Consider the following 19,083-nt stretch of genomic DNA (forward strand, 5'->3'; position numbering starts at 1 on the left):
TCTCTCCACTGTGAAATCAATACTCTTCTAATCCTAGACTAATAATCCTGTGTGGTAATTATCAGTATGCATATTCCATCCAGTCTAAATATAATGTTTTCCGGAGGGCTCCACAATGACCCTGGCCTGCAGAGGAGTGGGGATGACGCAGGCGGTGCAGAGCTGTGGTGGAGGACGTGTAGCTGTTGTAGTGAGACGAATGGCCCAAAGCTAATCTGTATTTCAGCCATGCCTCCTACTCAACACTCACCTACATCCGGTTAACAGCAAATCTTTCTAAAGTACACGGAGCTCCTGTCATTTAAAGGGGCATCGCATAACTTTTTGGTGGAGGATCCGTCATATGCTTTTCTCCATAGAGATGTTATTGCTTTGCCTGGAATGTTCCACAGTATGACATTAAGCACCACTACCTTACATTTATTAAATTCTGTTTTTTATAGCTCAAAATAACCTAGATAAACAGGCATTCTGACTGTGATTGAGCTTTGGTCTCCATGAGGATAGAAAGGCTTAATACCATACTACGAAACATTCCAGACAAAACGGTCACATCTCCATGAAGAAAAGCATTTGATGGACCCCCATCCAAAAAGTTATACAGTGCACCTTTAAGAACATGAACATGAACATTATAGTGCTAAAACAAAACATCATTTACAAGTTACCATAACATGAACATTATTGCATAGCTTCTCTCATAGAAATACATTTTAGAATTACAAGTGCATTTGATGTACATGAACAACTTCGCAAGTAAGCAAGCTTTCTGGGCTTTCAGTTACATCTATCGATTCTGCAGAAAAGTTGGCAACTCCTACAGATTATGCCTTGCTCTCCATATGGTCTTCTATTTTTCACAATACTTTTCAAAAGTATAGTCATAGTAATAAAGCTATGGTCTACTATTTTTCACAATACTTTTCAATAGTATAGTCATAGTAATAAAAATAGTAATCTGTTTTTTAATTTAGTGGCCTTTGAAGTTAGGTTTTACAATGTATGTCTAGTTGTTATTAAAAAAATTGTTAAACGCCATGGCAATGGTCCTAATTTTTCATCGTTCTGAAATCCATGGATAACTTCACCATATCTTTGGCTAAGCTAAAGCTTTCCAATGCTCGATCTCATTGTTTCCTGAAGACTGGGTCGCAACCCTCAGGCCGGTCGCAAAAGATTTTTTTTTGGATCGCCAGATATGCGCTCAATCTGCGTATTGCGCTCTCCTCCTGTACCCCAGACTGGAACACGCTACAAAAACGCAGACAGGCCCACCTGTCTCATTAGAAATCTTGAAATGTTAAGACATGTTTTGTATTTGCATTTTTATGCATTTTATTCCAATATTGCTGGTTCAATCGAATGCTGAAGAGAAAAAGAAATGGGCTACATTTAATGTCCAAATAGGTGACTTATGGACCCTAACTGTTTTTCACTGTTTAAAACTTGAGTAATACTAATTGTTCAGAGAGACACGACCACTCAGCCGACAATAAAATATCCTCATTAATGTTCAATAATGGTCAAATCCACCTTTATTTTGTGATTTACGAATGGGTTGCAAAGGTTTGTGACTTTTAAAATATGGGTCCCCAGAAAAAAAGTTTGGGAAACATTGCTCTATCTAGGAAGTTGCAAATTTGTAAACTTGATTGAAATTTACAATCTCAGCAATACAACTTTATAACCAAGGCTAGAATGTTCTTATGTCAGTTTAATAGAATTCCCTTGTTCTGGCATCTCACTGTCCTTTCACAACACTTCCGCAGCAGCATTTAATAAAACAAAATTTCCCTATGGTATTTTCTAGTTTAGTGCACTCAGACTCACTACCTCCATATCTGCCTTTTGGGGATGATAGTGAGTGTCTCTGTTTATAGACTTGTTCGTTTGTAGATTTGGAGCTCAGCGTTCCCGGCAGCTCGTGAACTTGCGGAGTGAGTCGGCGGCAGTGGGGGTGGAGGGGGGGCATTGTACTGGACAGACATGGCCTTATAGGGAAGCACTGAGTGGATGCACACACACAGAGACCCTGCCCATCACAGCTGTAGTATGTACTGTAGTATGTGGCATTCACATTGGCCTGGCAAGCATCCGACAGTGGCAGAGGCTGGCCGCTGGCACCAGTTCATGGCTTGTCAGCAAGATCACGGGGAGCAAGGGCTAACCAAAGCGAGCTCGTATAGTATGCACAAAGACTCCCAAGTTTTTCATTCTGAACACATCGCACTGAGGCAGCAGCACCGGTCAGAGAGGAGCTGGGAGAAACTGCCACTAGCTCAGTAGCATAGGAGCTTAACCCTTAAAGGTCTTATATTACAAAAAATTGACTTTTGTGAGCTTTTAGCCATGTTCTCATGATGTTACTTTATCAAAAACATACCTGAAGTTGTGTTTTATTTTATCCACACATGCCTGAGTAATCCTTTATTATTAATCTGTCTATTTCTCCAGAGCTCATAATGCTTTGTTCCACCTTGTGATGTCATGTACTGGTAGTTTTCAAGTTACACACTACTTTTTACCTTTTGTTCTGTACAGATGGGCAATTCCAGCGCTCATATCATCCAAATGATTCTAGTGAAGGCGTGTGGAGTTTAAAAGCTCAGTTGAGCACATCCTGTATTACCACATGACACATGAGTGAAGAACTCAGCCTAAATATGCAGTGTTTGTGTGTTAAACATTTGTGAATGAAACAAAACATAGCCCCAGGTATGTTTGCGATGAGGAAACAACATTATAACAAAGATCAAATTGACTGATGATGTAATGGGGATGTGTACTGTTGACACAATCTATTTTTACTACTTCTCTCTTGTCTCTGTATTCTGCAATCTTAAATGTATTGATGCATTTTTATGTATTACATAGTTTAGTTTAAAAAGCAGGCTATGATAATCTGGTAGTGATAATTAATTGTACTGAGCTATAAAACCTATAGCTTAGTTGCTTCATAAAATCACTTCTTCACTTGCGCATGCACTAAAGAGCACTAAAAACCACATTAAGGCATTTTACCAAAGAAAAACCCCTCAAGTCTCTGCTTAGCCTTTTTATTAGCCAGTTATTTTGCTGTATTAATCTAGGATGTAATGGGCAGGCAATGAGGTAAGCATTTACACCATTTTGGAGGTTGTTAAATTTTTACTTCTGAGTGTTTTCATGATAACGTAAAAAGTTTGTAAAAGTTCAAAGTTCAAACTGTGCTGTCTTATCCCCTGCTGGGTGTCTGTGTTGATAGTACAGTGTTCCGGGTTTGAAGTGTGCTTTATGTCCAATATTGCGTCTTGGATTAGTTCCTGACAAGTTTTATTCTTGTGATGAGTTGTTTCTACGGCAACAGAAACCGTTGAGTGTTGCACTGTGCCTGGTTTTCCCTGTTTCGAGATTCATAACAGACAAAGAGCCAGAGCCAAGATACAGCTTGCGTAATCAGCTCCTCGTCAGCAGCCACACGTGTTTGGAGATGACAGGGTAGGAAGTCCAGTAGAACAAGAAAAAGCAAAACAAATATATTGCACTCATGTTTAAGTAATTACTTCAACGCTGCTACATTATGTTTCAGAGGTTTTCGTAGAACTGCCGCTGTTTTCAGGACCAATAGTTCCCACCCACAATGTAAACAAGCCAGTGGTATAGGATGTGTCATTATGTTCAGACTGGTGTTTTGTATTAACTCTCATCACGGTCTGGTCATTTTTAATAGAGAATTTTTAGATATTAACTGTAACTGCAACTGTAACTCCCAAGATTAATTACAAACAAACAATGCTATAATAATTTCTTTAATCAACAGAAGCTTTTGGTGGTCTGCGTAAAGTCAGTAAAGCAACTGGTTACTGTGTTTACATTTAGGGAATTATTTCAAAGTTTACTTTTAGTTTATTTGGTCTGAACAGTGTATGTCAAAGCACAGGCACAGTTGGTTAGTTGCTCTAGATCAGGGTTGGGCAAACTTTTTGACTCGTGGGCCACAAAGATTTCTAAAATTTTACGTAAGGGTCGGACCAGGAGCAGATGGATGGAGTTTTTTGCTAATCTACCTCATAAGAGAAAAAAATAACATGGGATATGTAGAAAACATATCCCGTGTTATTGATTGAAATATCCCAAAATTGAAAATCATTACAAAGCATTACAACAAAATGTGTCTTTCAAGTCCCATGGTATTTACTATTTATTGAAATGACTTTTAAAACACTGAAAATTATTATTATATTACTATTATTCAAATTTGGTGGGCCAGATTAAAAAGATTAAAGGGCCGCATATGGCCCCTGGGCAATAGTTTGCACACCCCTGCTCTAGATTTATTTCCATTTGTTATACTGCAATCATACTAACTAGCACAATACTTAGAAGACAAGAGGTGTGAAGTATCTTGCAACATCCAGGGTAGTAATCAAACTACCAACCTCAGGTACTAACTTAACTGTATCTACTGTTTTCAGGGTAATACCAGCCAATGCAAACAAACTGATCACCACTGTTGTTCGATTGCCAATGAGGAAAGATGACCCTTACCTACAAGCAAATATCACGGCAAATCTAGTTTTAATGGTAATGATATAATGGCTTGTATGCTTGCTCTCGCCCGGATAGGTCTCTCTCATTACACTATCAGCAGGAGCAGAGTGAGTGATGCATGTGTCCCTTGTTGACTGTTCAGAAAGAGCCCTCTCGACATGAGCAGGAGGTCAGGTCTTTGTTTGGCTGCCATCAGCACATGCAGCCTCCCTGGGCGCTCGGAGGGGGTCTGTCCCGAAACACAAGCCGCCCACGAACACACGACCAGGGCAGGTGCCAGTGCGCGCTCTGCTCTGTCTCTGCCACTCTTGGTGCTCAGAGGGCACATCGGGCTGTCACTGTGCAGGCGTCAAGCTTCAGCCGGTCTTGGCATCTGTCATTGTACAAGGTCATTTACTGTAATCTATATCCTGTTATAGTATTCATACATGCATCTCCTGATATAACTTTCCCTTATCGATCACTCCAATTAAACCTAAAACACTTAAAGATAAAAAAGAGGTCATATAAATACCTTGCAAGAGAGGTCATCAAGGCTAACTGGAGGTACTGCTCTTTCTGAAGCTCTATTACTCAAATTAGACTGAACTTTGTTGGAGCTACAACATTTAAGCAGATTGCATGAAGTCATCTTAAATGACATTAAAGTCACAAGCTAGTCCATCCATCAATTTTCTTCCGCCCCAGATAAGCAGAAGAAAATGGATCGATGGATGTGTCACAAGCTAGTAACAAATTTTCAATTGGTCACATTCACCATGTTTATTAAAAAAGTAAATGGGACTACGAAGGCTCTGTTGCAGGCAAGATGTGTGAAGTGCTTGCTCATTGACCCAACAATACACTGTGCCAGTGGTAAGACTGAAATGCCACATCAGTGGGAAGATCTTTAAAATGGTCCATTCAAGTTTCATAATGACTCAGGGCATGTTTGTTTTTCTGTGGCTTATGACACTTAATACTAGTATGACTAATACTAATATGATGCAGGACATGCAGCTAAATTGTCCAGAGTGAATACATGCCACACTGACAGTTTGTTATAGATATCTTCTAATGGCACCCCTTTATACAAAAAGTAAAACTTGTTTCTTGTGTAAAGGCTCTATAACCTGGTTCTTAAAAACAGACTGGAATAAGTACAATCATACACATCACTATATTGCCCCTTGAAGTAAAATAGGCCTTCTTGAGAGACACTATTGGTGAATCATTCAGACAAAAAAATATTCTTGCCAATTTCAGTTCTTTGACATTGTGTTCATGCTTTTCTCTACAAAAAAAATCTAAGTGATGATTCATTCTTTGATTAAGGGTACACTTGAGAATTTCCTGCACTATGGTATTAAACCTCTCCAAGGCCAAGTAAAATTTTTCTTTCTTTCAATTTTTATTTCTGAGGTATAAAAATACTTATTATTGAAAAAATGCTAGATAAGATATACATTTAAACCCATACTGTGACACATTTCAGGCAATGCACCTTTTTGTGTTTATTTTTCATATGATTTATGATGTCATTTACAAATTGCCCGACTATTGCTCTGCTCTAGAAAATGCAGAGAAACCGCTTTGGGATATTCACCATTTATGTCCACAAATGTCAGCGGCATCAGAAAGAACACGACAAAGCAAATGGTGACCTTTTAACGGGCAGCTCTGGCAGTGAGTTTGGGTGCGACGTCTCAACAGGTCTTGGCATTTGTCATTGTAAAACATTGGAACTGTCTGTTTGTTGGCAAGTGGTGCAGTGTGCAGTGTTGGTGGTGAGGAGCTCCTGGCCTCAAACCAAGTGGGATGTTGACACAAAGGGACAGATGATATACAGGCTCTTCATCAGCGTGTGGAGAAACAAAGGATCAGTGCCTCTGCAGGAAAGGAGGATCTGAGGGAGAAGGCTGGAGACGCTCTGCTTGTTCTTAGACACGTTTCCTGGCCCGGTCAGTGCATTTGTCTTTGCGTGTAAATCCAGTGAAGCAAAACCACCATCAAGGAAGTAATTGTCTAACTTGGGCATTCCCAGTGTCAAGAGAGCGGTCTCCTTATTTCTTGCAAAGAGGCCTGTGAAAGATGGGACTGTAGTCTATGTAATGTTTTATTCACAGTCAGTTGTTTTAAACATTTTCACATCAATGATGGCATTAAATACTGCTTCAGAGTTGTTGTTTTTGTTTTTGTGTTGTTTTTTTGCTTATAATTGAGACCATACTCTGAACTAAACCCACGAATATCGACTCGGCCAGGACACGGCCAGGATTCGACCAGGACTTGGCTAGGACTCGACCAGGATCAGAACCCAACCAATATCAGAACCAAACGAAAACCAAACCAGTTCAGGGACAAGCGTGAACTCTGCCATAGATTGTAGTTTTAACTAAAGTAACTTCTTAGTCACAGCCGATTACGTCAAATAAAATGAACATAATATGTAACATTACATTAGTTGTGTGTAAGATTTTAATACAAATTCTAATGGCTATTCAAGTCTTTCCTTTGCTTTTACTACTAGACAAGACCTGAACAAGAAAACATATGTAGTCTTTAGTTTACACCAAACTAATGCATGACTTTCTTGCACACAAAGGGTTGGAATACACCTGTGAAAAAATAGCTGAAAAATATTTATCCTATTACAATATACCAGGCCATGTGTCTTTTTCATTTGAGAGCCATGTAGTGTGACCTTTTCCTTTGTAAAGCTCCCATTCACGCACCAATTGTTCCAAGTTGGATCTCTCCCTCTGTCCTTCTCAGAAAAGCCCTGACTGCCTTTTTATTGGTCAAAGCCTGTTGACAGATCAGGACTGGCTCAGCTGTTGGACATACATTTACTGTCCAAGGTTGAACTTCTCAGAAAATCTCTCAAATTTAATAGGTCTTTCATGTCGATCCATTGTGATAGCTGGCAGGATTGTATTACAAAACATTTATTTACCTCCTTTTTGGATATTGCATATTATAGTTATGGTTAGGGTTGTAGTTGAGCCACTCACCATTTTTTGTCCTCAAAATCAAAGTCAAAGTCACTTAGCTGTCAGACTCAAGTCCTTAAGAGTTGAAATCCTAGTTGTTTAAGTATTGCATTTGGATTTGAGATGTTTTAAAAGATGATATTGACATTGATATTTGAGAGAAGAAATGTAAAATACTAACATATAAACTAATTCAAGAACCCTTCAGAAAGTAGAGGTCTAAACAACAATATATTTTTGTGTTCTATATCAGATGTTCTTCTATTATCTAGATAAATTTTAAAAAATTTGCACCAACTGAAATTGCAATTTTGATTATGATTAATTGTCCAAGTCAGTCCATTTAAGAAAGGTTTTCTTTTTATTTTATACACTGTACTCACTCAGTGGGCACTACTCTGAATACTTACAGCTTTACTCTAAGTTTGATCGGAAAATAATCTAAAAATCTTCAGAGGTTTGCAGAATAAGGACTGTACAATATCTAGTCAAGCCCAGGTTTTGAGTCTTTGGTAATTAAGTCCCCGAAGTGATTTTAGAAAACAAGTCACAAGTCTGAGTCTATGGTGACCTTTTATGTTGTAGAAATGATTTTAATAACAGATACATAACATAATAACTTAAATTGGTCCATACTGATTTCTTAGTTTTTGCTCTTTTGATAGGAACTGTCCGTGGATAAAAGTGTGTATATAAACTAAGCATGCACACTAGGTTTTCATCCAATTAGTGACATCATGTGGCACCTTTTTCATCGTGCATTATCTCTTGTAGTAACTCCTTGGACGCGGTTCTCATTTATAACTAGCTTAAATGTTAAGGCTGGTGGAAGTGTGCCATTTCCCTATTTCCTGGAGCCTTTTTGTGCCAATGGAAGCCAAAGTGGGTCAGCTTCGTGCTCTGTTCCCAAATCAGCCGTCCCCTCTGAGACTAGCCCATTACGGCTCACAGCAATTTTGTTTCCTCCTTTTTATTTGGTTGTTCTTTTTCTCCCCTCCAAAGACCCGATAGAACTGCTCAATGGTCTCCCAATAATGAAGCTGCTTTGCCAGTTTACTCCAGACCTGAGCCACCACCAACAGAAAACTCACAGTAATCTATCTTATCAAGTTAAAAGTAAAAAAAAAAAAAAAAAAGTGTTTTGCTAGATGTGTGAAGTTTTAAGTTTAAGTTATTTTAACTACTCTTAAACCCAAAATACTATATTTGTCAGGGAAAGAAGTTGTAGTTGTAATTAGGACTGCACGATATTGGAACATTTTATAATATGTGATATGGCTATTAAGAATTGTGATATCGATATTTAATATACATTTGACTCAATCATTTCAAATACAATAAAACAAAAAAAAAAAACAAATTTGAAATGCTTTCATGTACTCGTGAAATCAAGGCACCTTTAAAATATTCTTTAACAAAGTGCATCAGTGCATTTCTATCAGATGGATAACCTTGGCGTTATTGCGTTATATTGAGTGTGTTATGATATTGATTTTTGCATCAATCAATATCACAATATTGATATATTTGCAATATATTGTGAAGCCCTTATTGTAATAATATTGTCACGATACAAACATTTCTAATAAGACTGGATGTTTTTACACAAAATTTATTTCACAGTATATTCTGGATTATTTATATTTTTCCTGCCATACTAAGTACAATTTACAACCCCTCTTATTTGTTTTGTGTTTTCTGCAGAGAACACTTTACTGTCCTACCTATCTTTTTTTATTCATTTTTGGAATCCATCATCCTCACCCAAACCCCAGACCCCATAAGCTCCATGGTTGACTGCTCAAATAATTTAAGACATTTAATTTTCATAGCAGAGCCCAGCATTAATCTTTGCCAAAATGATAATAAACCTGGTAGTGTTATCAGTGACATTGATAAAGTGGTCTACTCAAATGTTATATTGTGCATTGATATACATGTTGTCATTCTGTGTTTTTTCTAGTTGGGGACAAGGTGCCTGCTGATATCCGGATCTGCTCTATCAAGTCCACCACTCTGAGGGTCGACCAATCCATTTTAACTGGTGAGACTGGTGCTTTAAGTGTCTGTAAAACCAGCTGTTAAAGGTCCATTATGTAACTTTTCTGTCACCTGCTTGTTTCTGTGGATTTGTCATTGCGCTGTCTGGAATGTTTCACAGTGTGATATTAAACAGTTATACCTGTTAGCTCAAAAATACCTAGAAAAACAAGCATTGTCACTGTGAGAGGTGTTGCCTCTCCACAGGCCTGACCTGTAATTTGGTCTAGATTGGCCTCCATGGTGATAGAAAAGTTTAATGCCATTCTGTTAAACATTCCAGACAAAGCAATAAAATCTCCATGGAGAAAAGCATTTGACGAACCCTCCACCAGAAAAGTTACACAATGCACCTTTAAACACACAATGATAAATCTTGTCGCTTTCACAAACTTATTCAAATATATTTTCTTTTGTAGGAGAGTCTGTGTCTGTGATCAAACACACAGATCCTGTACCTGATCCTCGGGCCGTCAATCAGGACAAGAAGAATATGCTGTTTTCTGTAAGTTTTACACATGTCACAAATTATATCTCCTCTAAATATGTGTTTTATTCATCCTTAAGTTAGTATTCTACTGTGCTTAAATACCCTGCAAACTTGCATGAATCCATACATGGTCATTAAACTGCCTGAACTGGGTAGAGTGTGAAAATGTGAAAATGCAAACAGAGCAAGTAATGCATCATTGCTCCGTAATCATGTTACAATCAAGTTAATAGTTGATTATATTAGATAAGATCAATACTTGTTTAACATTAAGTTTTGCTACTGCTACCACAGGAATAAGTTATTTGCTTAAAGGCGCACTGCACAGCTTTTTTGGTGTAGGGTCCGCCAGCTGCTTGTCTCTATGGAAATGTTATTGCTTTGCCTGGAACGTTCCACTTTAAATATATCCCAGTACATCTAGCATTTATTCAATACAGGTGTTTCTGTTGCTCAAAAATACAGTTATTCCTTCTGTGAACAGGGGCGACTTTCCACAGATCTGGCTTATAATGTAGTGTAGGGCTGCAACCTGCTTGTCTCCCTCATGATAGAGGTTTAATCTATACTGTAGAACATTCTAGACAAAGCAATAGTATTTTCATGGAGACAAGCAGGTGGCGGACCTTCCACTAGAAATATTATGCATAGTAACTTTTAACTATAAAAATGTCATACCCAAATACTATGGAGAAACTTAGGATTCACTTGTACTGCTGCAATGCTGACATACAACATTATATAACCAACCAATCACCATTATATCTATGAAAATGAATTGCATCTCTCTTTTTTTCCAGGGCACAAACATCGCTGCTGGCAAAGCCGTGGGCGTCGTCGTGGCTACAGGTGTGAACACTGAGATCGGGAAGATTCGTGACGAGATGGTCGCCACGGAGCAGGACAAAACACCTCTGCAGCAGAAACTGGACGAGTTTGGGCAGCAGCTGTCCAAAGTCATCTCTGTCATCTGCATCGCCGTGTGGATCATCAACATTGGACACTTCAACGACCCTGTGCATGGGGGGTCCTGGATCCGGGGGGCGGTATACTACTTTAAAATCGCCGTGGCTCTGGCTGTGGCTGCTATCCCGGAGGGGCTGCCCGCTGTCATCACCACCTGCCTGGCTCTGGGGACACGCCGTATGGCAAAGAAAAATGCCATCGTCAGAAGCTTGCCCTCCGTGGAGACCCTTGGCTGTACCTCTGTCATCTGTTCTGACAAGACGGGGACACTGACCACCAACCAGATGTCCGTGTGCAGAGTGAGTGCATCCAAAAACACACACGTATACACATACACATACACCTAAACACATATACACATACATACACATACAGTACAAGCACACATAAGCCGGTGAGGGGTTGGAACAATGGTCACTTATTTACTGTCTATGTAGTCCCTCAGTCGTCCAGGTAAGGTCTACAGTAAAAACAGGCTGAATTCTGTTAATTGGACAAAAGTTTTTAGGGTGAATATTCTGTTTCTTATGCCATGTAGCTTATTTAGTTCTGAAAAAGCTACTTGGCATGAGTGGTGAAATGATTTCACGACAAAACCCTTTGTCCAATTGACAGAATTCAATTAAATATTTACTGGTGATTTTGAATTCCTGTGGTGAAACCAAGAAAAAATAAACTTTTGCCTAAATGTGATCTAAAAATCAAAAAGAAAGTTTTGGACATCGACCATCTGAGTGTGCTATGCATTATTTTCCATTTTTGAAATTACTACTCCTTGCATTTTTGTTCAGTGGTGTGTGTTTTCTGCTTTTTGTTTCTGATTTGATTTTAAATTTCTAACATTTGAGATTTACATTCATTATTTATTTATTTTTTCATGTTTTGAATAGAGATTTATCATGGTTCCCTTGCCATTCTCTCATTCATTGGTTTCAAGTTTCTGTGCTATGAGACATTTTGAGGATGCAATACAAAATAAATTGTTAATTGTCATGGCAGCAGTTCTAATGACATAAAGCTGTCACAGTGCTTACAATTAATGCTTACTGTAGTGCTTAGCTACTCTAGAAATAGATGTTACTTGAGTACTATGTAATGTGAAAGGGTTGCATGAACATTTTGTGAATCAAATTTAAAAATGATAATCTTTGCCTTAATTTCACACATAGGTAATTTTATTGACGTAAAATCCTAATACCAATGTCTAGCCCCCTCTGCAGGACAACACTGACATAACGACTAGACATGAGGCTTTATGAGGGAGACTTGACACATTTGGTGCAATGCTGAGTAGCTTGGGATCTTATTTGTTTTTTTCTGCTCCTTTTCATGTTGGATAAAGTTGACAGCTTCCCAAATGCAAATAGAAACATCCGGGATTTCTTCTTGACATTATTTAACGGAGCTGTCTGTAATCTCAACAAAGTGCTGGTGCTGGTGCTGCTGTTGCGTAACTTTTCCTGCGTCACAAAGAAAAAAAAACTGGCTAGCATTTCCTCTCTCTCCTCTCATCTGTGAGTGGCATCATACTGCACCATGGCCCAACGCAGAGGAGATAGATCAGCGTTTATTAAACTTTTATCCTTTTAGTGGTCCTGACTCGGAATAGGCTTAGTGGCAAGGGTATTATCCCGGTTTGCTGGGGTCCAATGCTGCAGTGGCACTGATAAAGCACTAAAGCCATTACTTCTGCTTTTGGTGATTTAGAGGCTGCTACTGTGAGCCATTCATTAAACCAGAGAAAGTCGTGTTTATCTCTGGGGCGCTGAAACCCTTTGAAGATGTATTCAGTTTGCCGGGGGAAATAAATTGTCTGCAGTTTTCTCTACATTATAATACTCATCACAAGCTCTGCCTTTCTATGTTTTGTATTCAGATTTATGGCTCAAAGGCAGTGGTGGAAGGTAACAAAATAAAAGTAGCTAAAAATACTTAAAATACCTAAAAATTCTACTTAAATACATTTTACAGTGGATACTTTTTATTACTTTAGTTTAAAACTGTAGTGGAGTAGAAAGTACAGATACCTGTTTTCAGATGTAGTAGACTGAAAAGTATTTTTCAAATGATTTTAAGGATTTTTTTTTACTATGTTTGTAGTAAGATCCTAAAGGTTTTGAGTTCAAACTTCGGCTTTCAACAAACAAAAATAAATACATTAATTTCATAAGGAAAATTAAGACACTGATTCATACTGCAGCAGCTGACCAAGATATGTTTTGACCAAGATATGTTTTAAATCAATTATAAATAATAGATTTTCATTAATATCACTACATTTGAACAAATTAACACTTGTGTGAAGTATTTTTACTTTCTACTCAACTTAAAGTACATTTTTAAATAGCTATTTTAATACTTTCACGTAGATTTTTTTCGTGTGATAGTCTTACTTTTACTTGAGTAAATTTTGCCTCCATATCTACTTTTACTTAATTAACAAGATTGAGTACTTCATCCACCACTCCTTGAAGGTGCACTATTCAACTTTTCTGCTGGGAGCTGGGCCACCTCTCCACAGACTGGACCTGTAAAAGTCTCCTTGTGGTCTCCTTGGAGATGTTTTTGCTTTGCTTGGAACTACAAAATTTGAATTGTTGCAACAGAGTGGTTAGTTCAATTCCTGACCGGGACAGGAGCATTTGCATGTTCCTTCTCTGCTCTGGTGGGTATTCTCAGGCTCCTCAGGTTTCCCCCTTCAACCACAAAACCATTCACACTAGACTAATCCTTGGTACTTTTAACCAGGATCTTGGCATCTGATCTAAAGGGCACTGCTCCTGACCGGTTGCCCTAGTGACATTGATGGATGGGTCACTTTCCCAACTGGGACAAAAGTCTACCTCACCTCAGAAAACTAGCTGTTATGTCACTGAGCACTTGTGTCTTTTTAGTAGATGGCCTTTTATGGGCTGGTGAGGCTACATAATTGTACTGAATTATATTTTACAACTTGAGAACTCTTATGTTCCCGGACAGCAAGCCTCCAATATGAAATACAGGGAGCGTTACACTGTATGCGATTGGTGGATCTACATAGAATTTTAAATGATGGAATCAGATTGAATAAAAAAGTCCATCTCAGCTGAAACTTTTGACTAATCTCTAGGGATGTGTAGATCCAGCTTTTTTCAGTTCAGACACAAATATTGATACTTTTTCTCCTGCCAATACCTAATATTAACCAATACCAGTGTAGGGACAGAAAATGGCACTTATTTCCTTAAAACACAGGATAAATAACAGTTGTGTAAACTGTTATTTATCCTTTAAGTCACTGCAGAACAGCTTTATATAAATAAAAGTCATGACACTGACATGTCAAATATTATGGGTCAAAATCAGCCTGTAAATAGTCCATTCATCCACATCCAATCAGGATATCGGCTGAATCGATATCATGGAACTGATACCCTATATATATTGGTGAATCCGTACTAATCTCCTACCTGGCCCTAACAAAACCATCACCCCATCATTGTTTATACTGAACAGACCTCTCGTCTTTTTGAGCTTAGGTAAATTCCCAGTGCTACTGCCACCTGCTGTATAAACATAAAACTGCGATGCTGCTATAATTGATGTCCGATTATGGGAAAATTGAAGTTTATTTTTGTTTTGCAGATGTTCATCCTGAACAAAGCTGAAGGGGACAGCTGCTCCCTGAGTGAGTTCACAGTCACAGGGTCGACCTACGCTCCAGAGGGAGAAGTGTGAGTGCAACATAAACATCAGTCTTCTATGTCCCAGAGCAGGAAATGTAACCTGTTTAGCAACTCACAGACCATTTATTTAGGTTCCCACACAAACTAATTTAGCTAGCAATGTGTTTAGAACAGTCAGTATTATTTTCTGTAATTTGTCACCTTATAATGACTGAAAAACAATGGACTTCAGTTCTTCAGTTTCCTGTTATAGATGGGATTTTGAGGACTTTTCACAATTCATATGATATATGTTGCATTAAATTGTCAGTTGTTCTAGCAATGGTCATTCTGAAACTTATGGATACAACAGTAAACTGTTCATTTATTTGTAGATATAATTAATGAGTATTGTTAAGGGTTTTATTTTTTTGTTTTTAGTTATCAAGATGGTAAACAAGTAAAATCCTCCCAGTTTGATGGTCTGGTTGAGTTGGCGACAATCTGTGCTCTCTGCAACGACTCATCTTTGGATTTCAATGAGGTAAAATGTTTTAATCTTACAGCTCTAGTATATACAAGTGAAACTATGTGTTTCTACTTGTAAACTTGAGTCATGTTGTATTCCCAGGTGAAAGGAGTGTATGAGAAGGTTGGCGAAGCCACAGAGACGGCCCTGACTTGTCTGGTGGAGAAAATGAACGTGTTTGACACTGAAGTGCACAGCCTGTCCAAGATTGACCGCGCCAACGCCTGCAACTCTGTGAGTGACACTGGTCCCTCTGCGGCACATGCTGCACTTTGTGTGTCTGATTCAGCACATGCACCCAGCATGCACTGGGGAGGTCATCAGAGCCTCTTTTCCACTGTTTTGTTTCGCTTGGAGTGGGTCTGTTTGGAGCGGGTCAATCCAGCCCAGTCCCGACCACGGCTCTGGGTCGAGGGGCAGGGCTGTGCTCCTTGAGACACTGACATCACCCAAATATTACTCATGTTTTATTAATAAATAAAATCTATATTGTTGCTGGTTTTGTGGTGCTGTGAGATGAGGCTAAAGCTTTTTCTGCATTTATTTAATTTCTCTGCACCTCTGCACAACCCGTTAATGGGACTACAGATGAAAATTAGCCTGTATAGCTAACTCTGGCACATTTACATGCTGTACTAACACTTGTTGATTATGTGCCTTGTCCCATATTTAAAAAAAATAAACCTAAATGTTTTAACATGTTTTATGTAATGAATTGGGTTTGGTTCATGTTAGATGCATTATGCACTGGAAATAAAATGTGTTCAGTCATTGCGTGAGTGGTGCATCCATAAACAGGAAACAGCTGTTACATGTGTGCTAGCTTTGTTTTGGGGAGCATGCAAATTGCCATAATTGGAAATACAGCAGTTTATCACAAGGTCAAGTCATGAGACAACTGGAGACACCCGCGACCTGTTCCGAGCCGATCTAAAGTGAACCATTGGAAACAAGGCTCATTTTGAGTTTTAGTGTTTAATGACCAGTGTTAATACATAAATACTGATTGATTCAAAATATTTAAAGTATTTATTTATATGAACAAATTATTTTTTTATAATTGTTACAATGGTAAATATTTAAGTAATAATGATTAATATATTGTAATATCTTTAATCCCCATTTATGATTAATTCAGCTTGTGGTCTTTGTGAAACAGGTCATCAAGCAGCTAATGAAGAAGGAGTTCACACTGGAGTTTTCTCGAGACCGAAAGTCCATGTCAGTGTACTGCACCCCCAACAAGTCCCGCTCGTCTGTGGGCAAGATGTTTGTCAAGGTAAGATCCAGTTCGATGGATGACACATGACTTAATCAGATCTGGTACAGTCACGTCCATCCACAAAAGTGACCCTCCAGAGAGAAAGACCTGAACTTTATACTAATCTGTTTTTCATTCCGACAGGGGGCCCCAGAGGGAGTGATAGACAGGTGCACCCACGTCAGAGTGGGCAACAACAAAGTTCCTCTGACCAAAGGCATCAAAGAGAAGATCCTGTCTGTGATCCGTGAGTATGGAACAGGCCGAGACACACTGCGCTGCCTTGCCCTGGCCACAAGAGACACTCCCCCAAAGATGGACGACATGATTCTAGCTGATACTGCCAAGTTCTCAGACTACGAGGTATGAAAATGAATCTCTCATAAGCATGGATGGAGTAGAAATATTAACAATTCAGTTTTTTGTAACTTGTACAAAAGGATGTAGATATATACATTTGTAATTTTTTATATTCTTGCTAATTAATTGGATTTCACATGTGTTACTAAATTATGTTCATGAGATAACATTATAAAAGGCAGTTCTACCAAACTGTTCATAATACCCAAAAGATAAACTAAAAGTTAAGTTGCGTCTTCTCTTGTCCAGTCCGACCTGACGTTTGTGGGCTGCGTGGGGATGTTGGACCCTCCCCGACAGGAGGTGGCGGCCTCTATCACACTGTGTCGCCAGGCCGGCATCCGAGTCATCATGATCACCGGGGACAACAAGGGCACAGCAGTGGCCATCTGCCGCAGGATCGGTATCCTGACAGAGGAGGATGATGTGGAGAAAATGGCCTTCACCGGGCGAGAGTTTGATGAGCTTTCTCCAACCGCTCAGAGGGAGGCTGTGACCCGCGCCCGCTGCTTCGCCCGAGTCGAGCCCTCACACAAGTCTAAGATTGTGGAGTATCTGCAGGGCTTTGATGAGATCACAGCCATGGTGAATGCTACACTGTTTACACACAGAGACACACACACAGAGACACACACAGAGACACACACACAGAGACACACACACAGAGACACACACACAGAGACACACACACAGAGACACACACACAGAGACACACACACACAGAGACACACACACAGAGACACACACACAGAGACACACACAGCACAATACATGGGAACATGGAATATGTAGTGTGTCGCTGTGTGTCTCTGTCGCTTTGTGTCTCTGTGTGTGTCGCTATCTGTATATCTGTTTCTTCTGTTTTTGTTGACTTTTATGTGACGCACTTGGTCAGCTGAAGTTGTTTTAACTGTGCTATATATATAAACTTGAACTGAATATCGTTGGCACCATAGCATAATTGCACAGTAATTTTTCCAAGGTTCCGGGAAAATAGAAAAATAAACTGCCTGTGTCACTGTGTTAGTTTGTGATTTTTGGGACCTATAAAAAATTGGCCCCTACAGATGCACTAGAGTGTGAAGATTAGAATGAAACAGAAAACTCAATTTGGCCAGAAAGTTACTTTTGGTCTGTTTTGCTATGAGGCTAGTGATAATTAAATCAAAAAGAATTCATATTTTGCTCAAGGTATGTTAAGGAAAGTTTATGCTTTCAAAACTTCAAATTATAACATTCTATGCAGAAGTAACATAGTTGAATTTACTCCCTTAGATTTGCTGAAATGCTTTAGCACCGATATACTGATAGTCTTACAGAAATGTACCTAATCCTGTGACAAAATACAATGTCACTCGTGGCCAGAAAAAGGCTTGAAAAAACTATAAAAATCAGTACTAAATCAAATGTACTCCTTGCCTCAGACAGGAGATGGTGTGAATGACGCTCCAGCCCTGAAGAAGGCAGAGATCGGTATCGCCATGGGCTCTGGGACGGCTGTGGCCAAATCTGCCTCTGAGATGGTTCTCGCTGACGACAACTTCTCCTCCATTGTGGCCGCAGTCGAAGAGGGAAGAGCCATTTACAACAACATGAAGCAGTTCATCAGATACCTCATCTCCTCCAATGTGGGGGAGGTCGTCTGGTCAGTGGTCAAGAGTTTATATTAGAAAAATTATAGTGATTTTTATGTCCTAAACCAAAATATGAAACAATCAAATAGAGCTGGTAGATACATTGTAAAAAATTATAATATTGTAATTGTAGTTGATTTGGAGATGCAAAATTAGAATATCAATCTACTAAAATTACCTTTCCGAAACAAGGGTATAAAGTGTTTTTTTTACGTTTCACATTCTATATGCATTGTAAAAAATATTAAATGGTAAGTCAAGGTTATAGCTAATCATCTGTTCTCATCTAAAATTTTTAATAATACATATTTTTTTTCCAAGTCTAAAACATCCATCAACCATCCAAAACATTTTATTTGTCTTTGGGTTTCCTTTTAAAGCTGAAGTGACGATCCCTTTTTTCTTATAAAGGAGTAAATTTAGTTTTTCCCTTCATTTAGCCTATTGTAAAAGCAGAACTTTGTGACTGAAATAAAAACATAATGGACAAAAAAATCATGTTTGTTTGAGGGCTAGAGCTAGTTAGATCGATTTAAACATCTGTTTCCTTCTTCCATAGTTAATGTTAAACAGTGGTAGAATGTAACAAAGTAAAGTAGCAAAGTACTGTACTTAAATATAAATATAGGTATCTGTACTCTACAGTGGATACTTCTT

General features: G+C 38.7%; 1 protein-coding gene across 2 annotated transcripts in view; it reads left to right on the forward strand.

Moving 5' to 3' along the window:
* The window catches only part of LOC110163298 (sarcoplasmic/endoplasmic reticulum calcium ATPase 2-like), a 40,156-nt gene that overhangs the window by 12,790 nt on the left and 8,283 nt on the right, over window positions 1-19,083 (forward strand). For both annotated transcript variants that reach the window (XM_055162104.1, XM_020928227.2), the window contains exons 6-15: window positions 9,466-9,546; window positions 9,962-10,047; window positions 10,833-11,297; window positions 14,623-14,711; window positions 15,084-15,186; window positions 15,274-15,405; window positions 16,331-16,450; window positions 16,577-16,795; window positions 17,042-17,377; window positions 18,217-18,437. In XM_055162104.1, the coding sequence (XP_055018079.1) occupies window positions 9,466-9,546; window positions 9,962-10,047; window positions 10,833-11,297; window positions 14,623-14,711; window positions 15,084-15,186; window positions 15,274-15,405; window positions 16,331-16,450; window positions 16,577-16,795; window positions 17,042-17,377; window positions 18,217-18,437 (1,852 nt within the window). The remainder of the gene's footprint in view (window positions 1-9,465; window positions 9,547-9,961; window positions 10,048-10,832; window positions 11,298-14,622; window positions 14,712-15,083; window positions 15,187-15,273; window positions 15,406-16,330; window positions 16,451-16,576; window positions 16,796-17,041; window positions 17,378-18,216; window positions 18,438-19,083) is intronic.

The sequence above is a fragment of the Boleophthalmus pectinirostris genome, unplaced genomic scaffold (assembly GCF_026225935.1).
Source record: "Boleophthalmus pectinirostris isolate CB_2022bp ecotype Guang Dong unplaced genomic scaffold, ASM2622593v1 HiC_scaffold_4, whole genome shotgun sequence".
Taxonomy (NCBI): domain Eukaryota; kingdom Metazoa; phylum Chordata; class Actinopteri; order Gobiiformes; family Gobiidae; genus Boleophthalmus; species Boleophthalmus pectinirostris.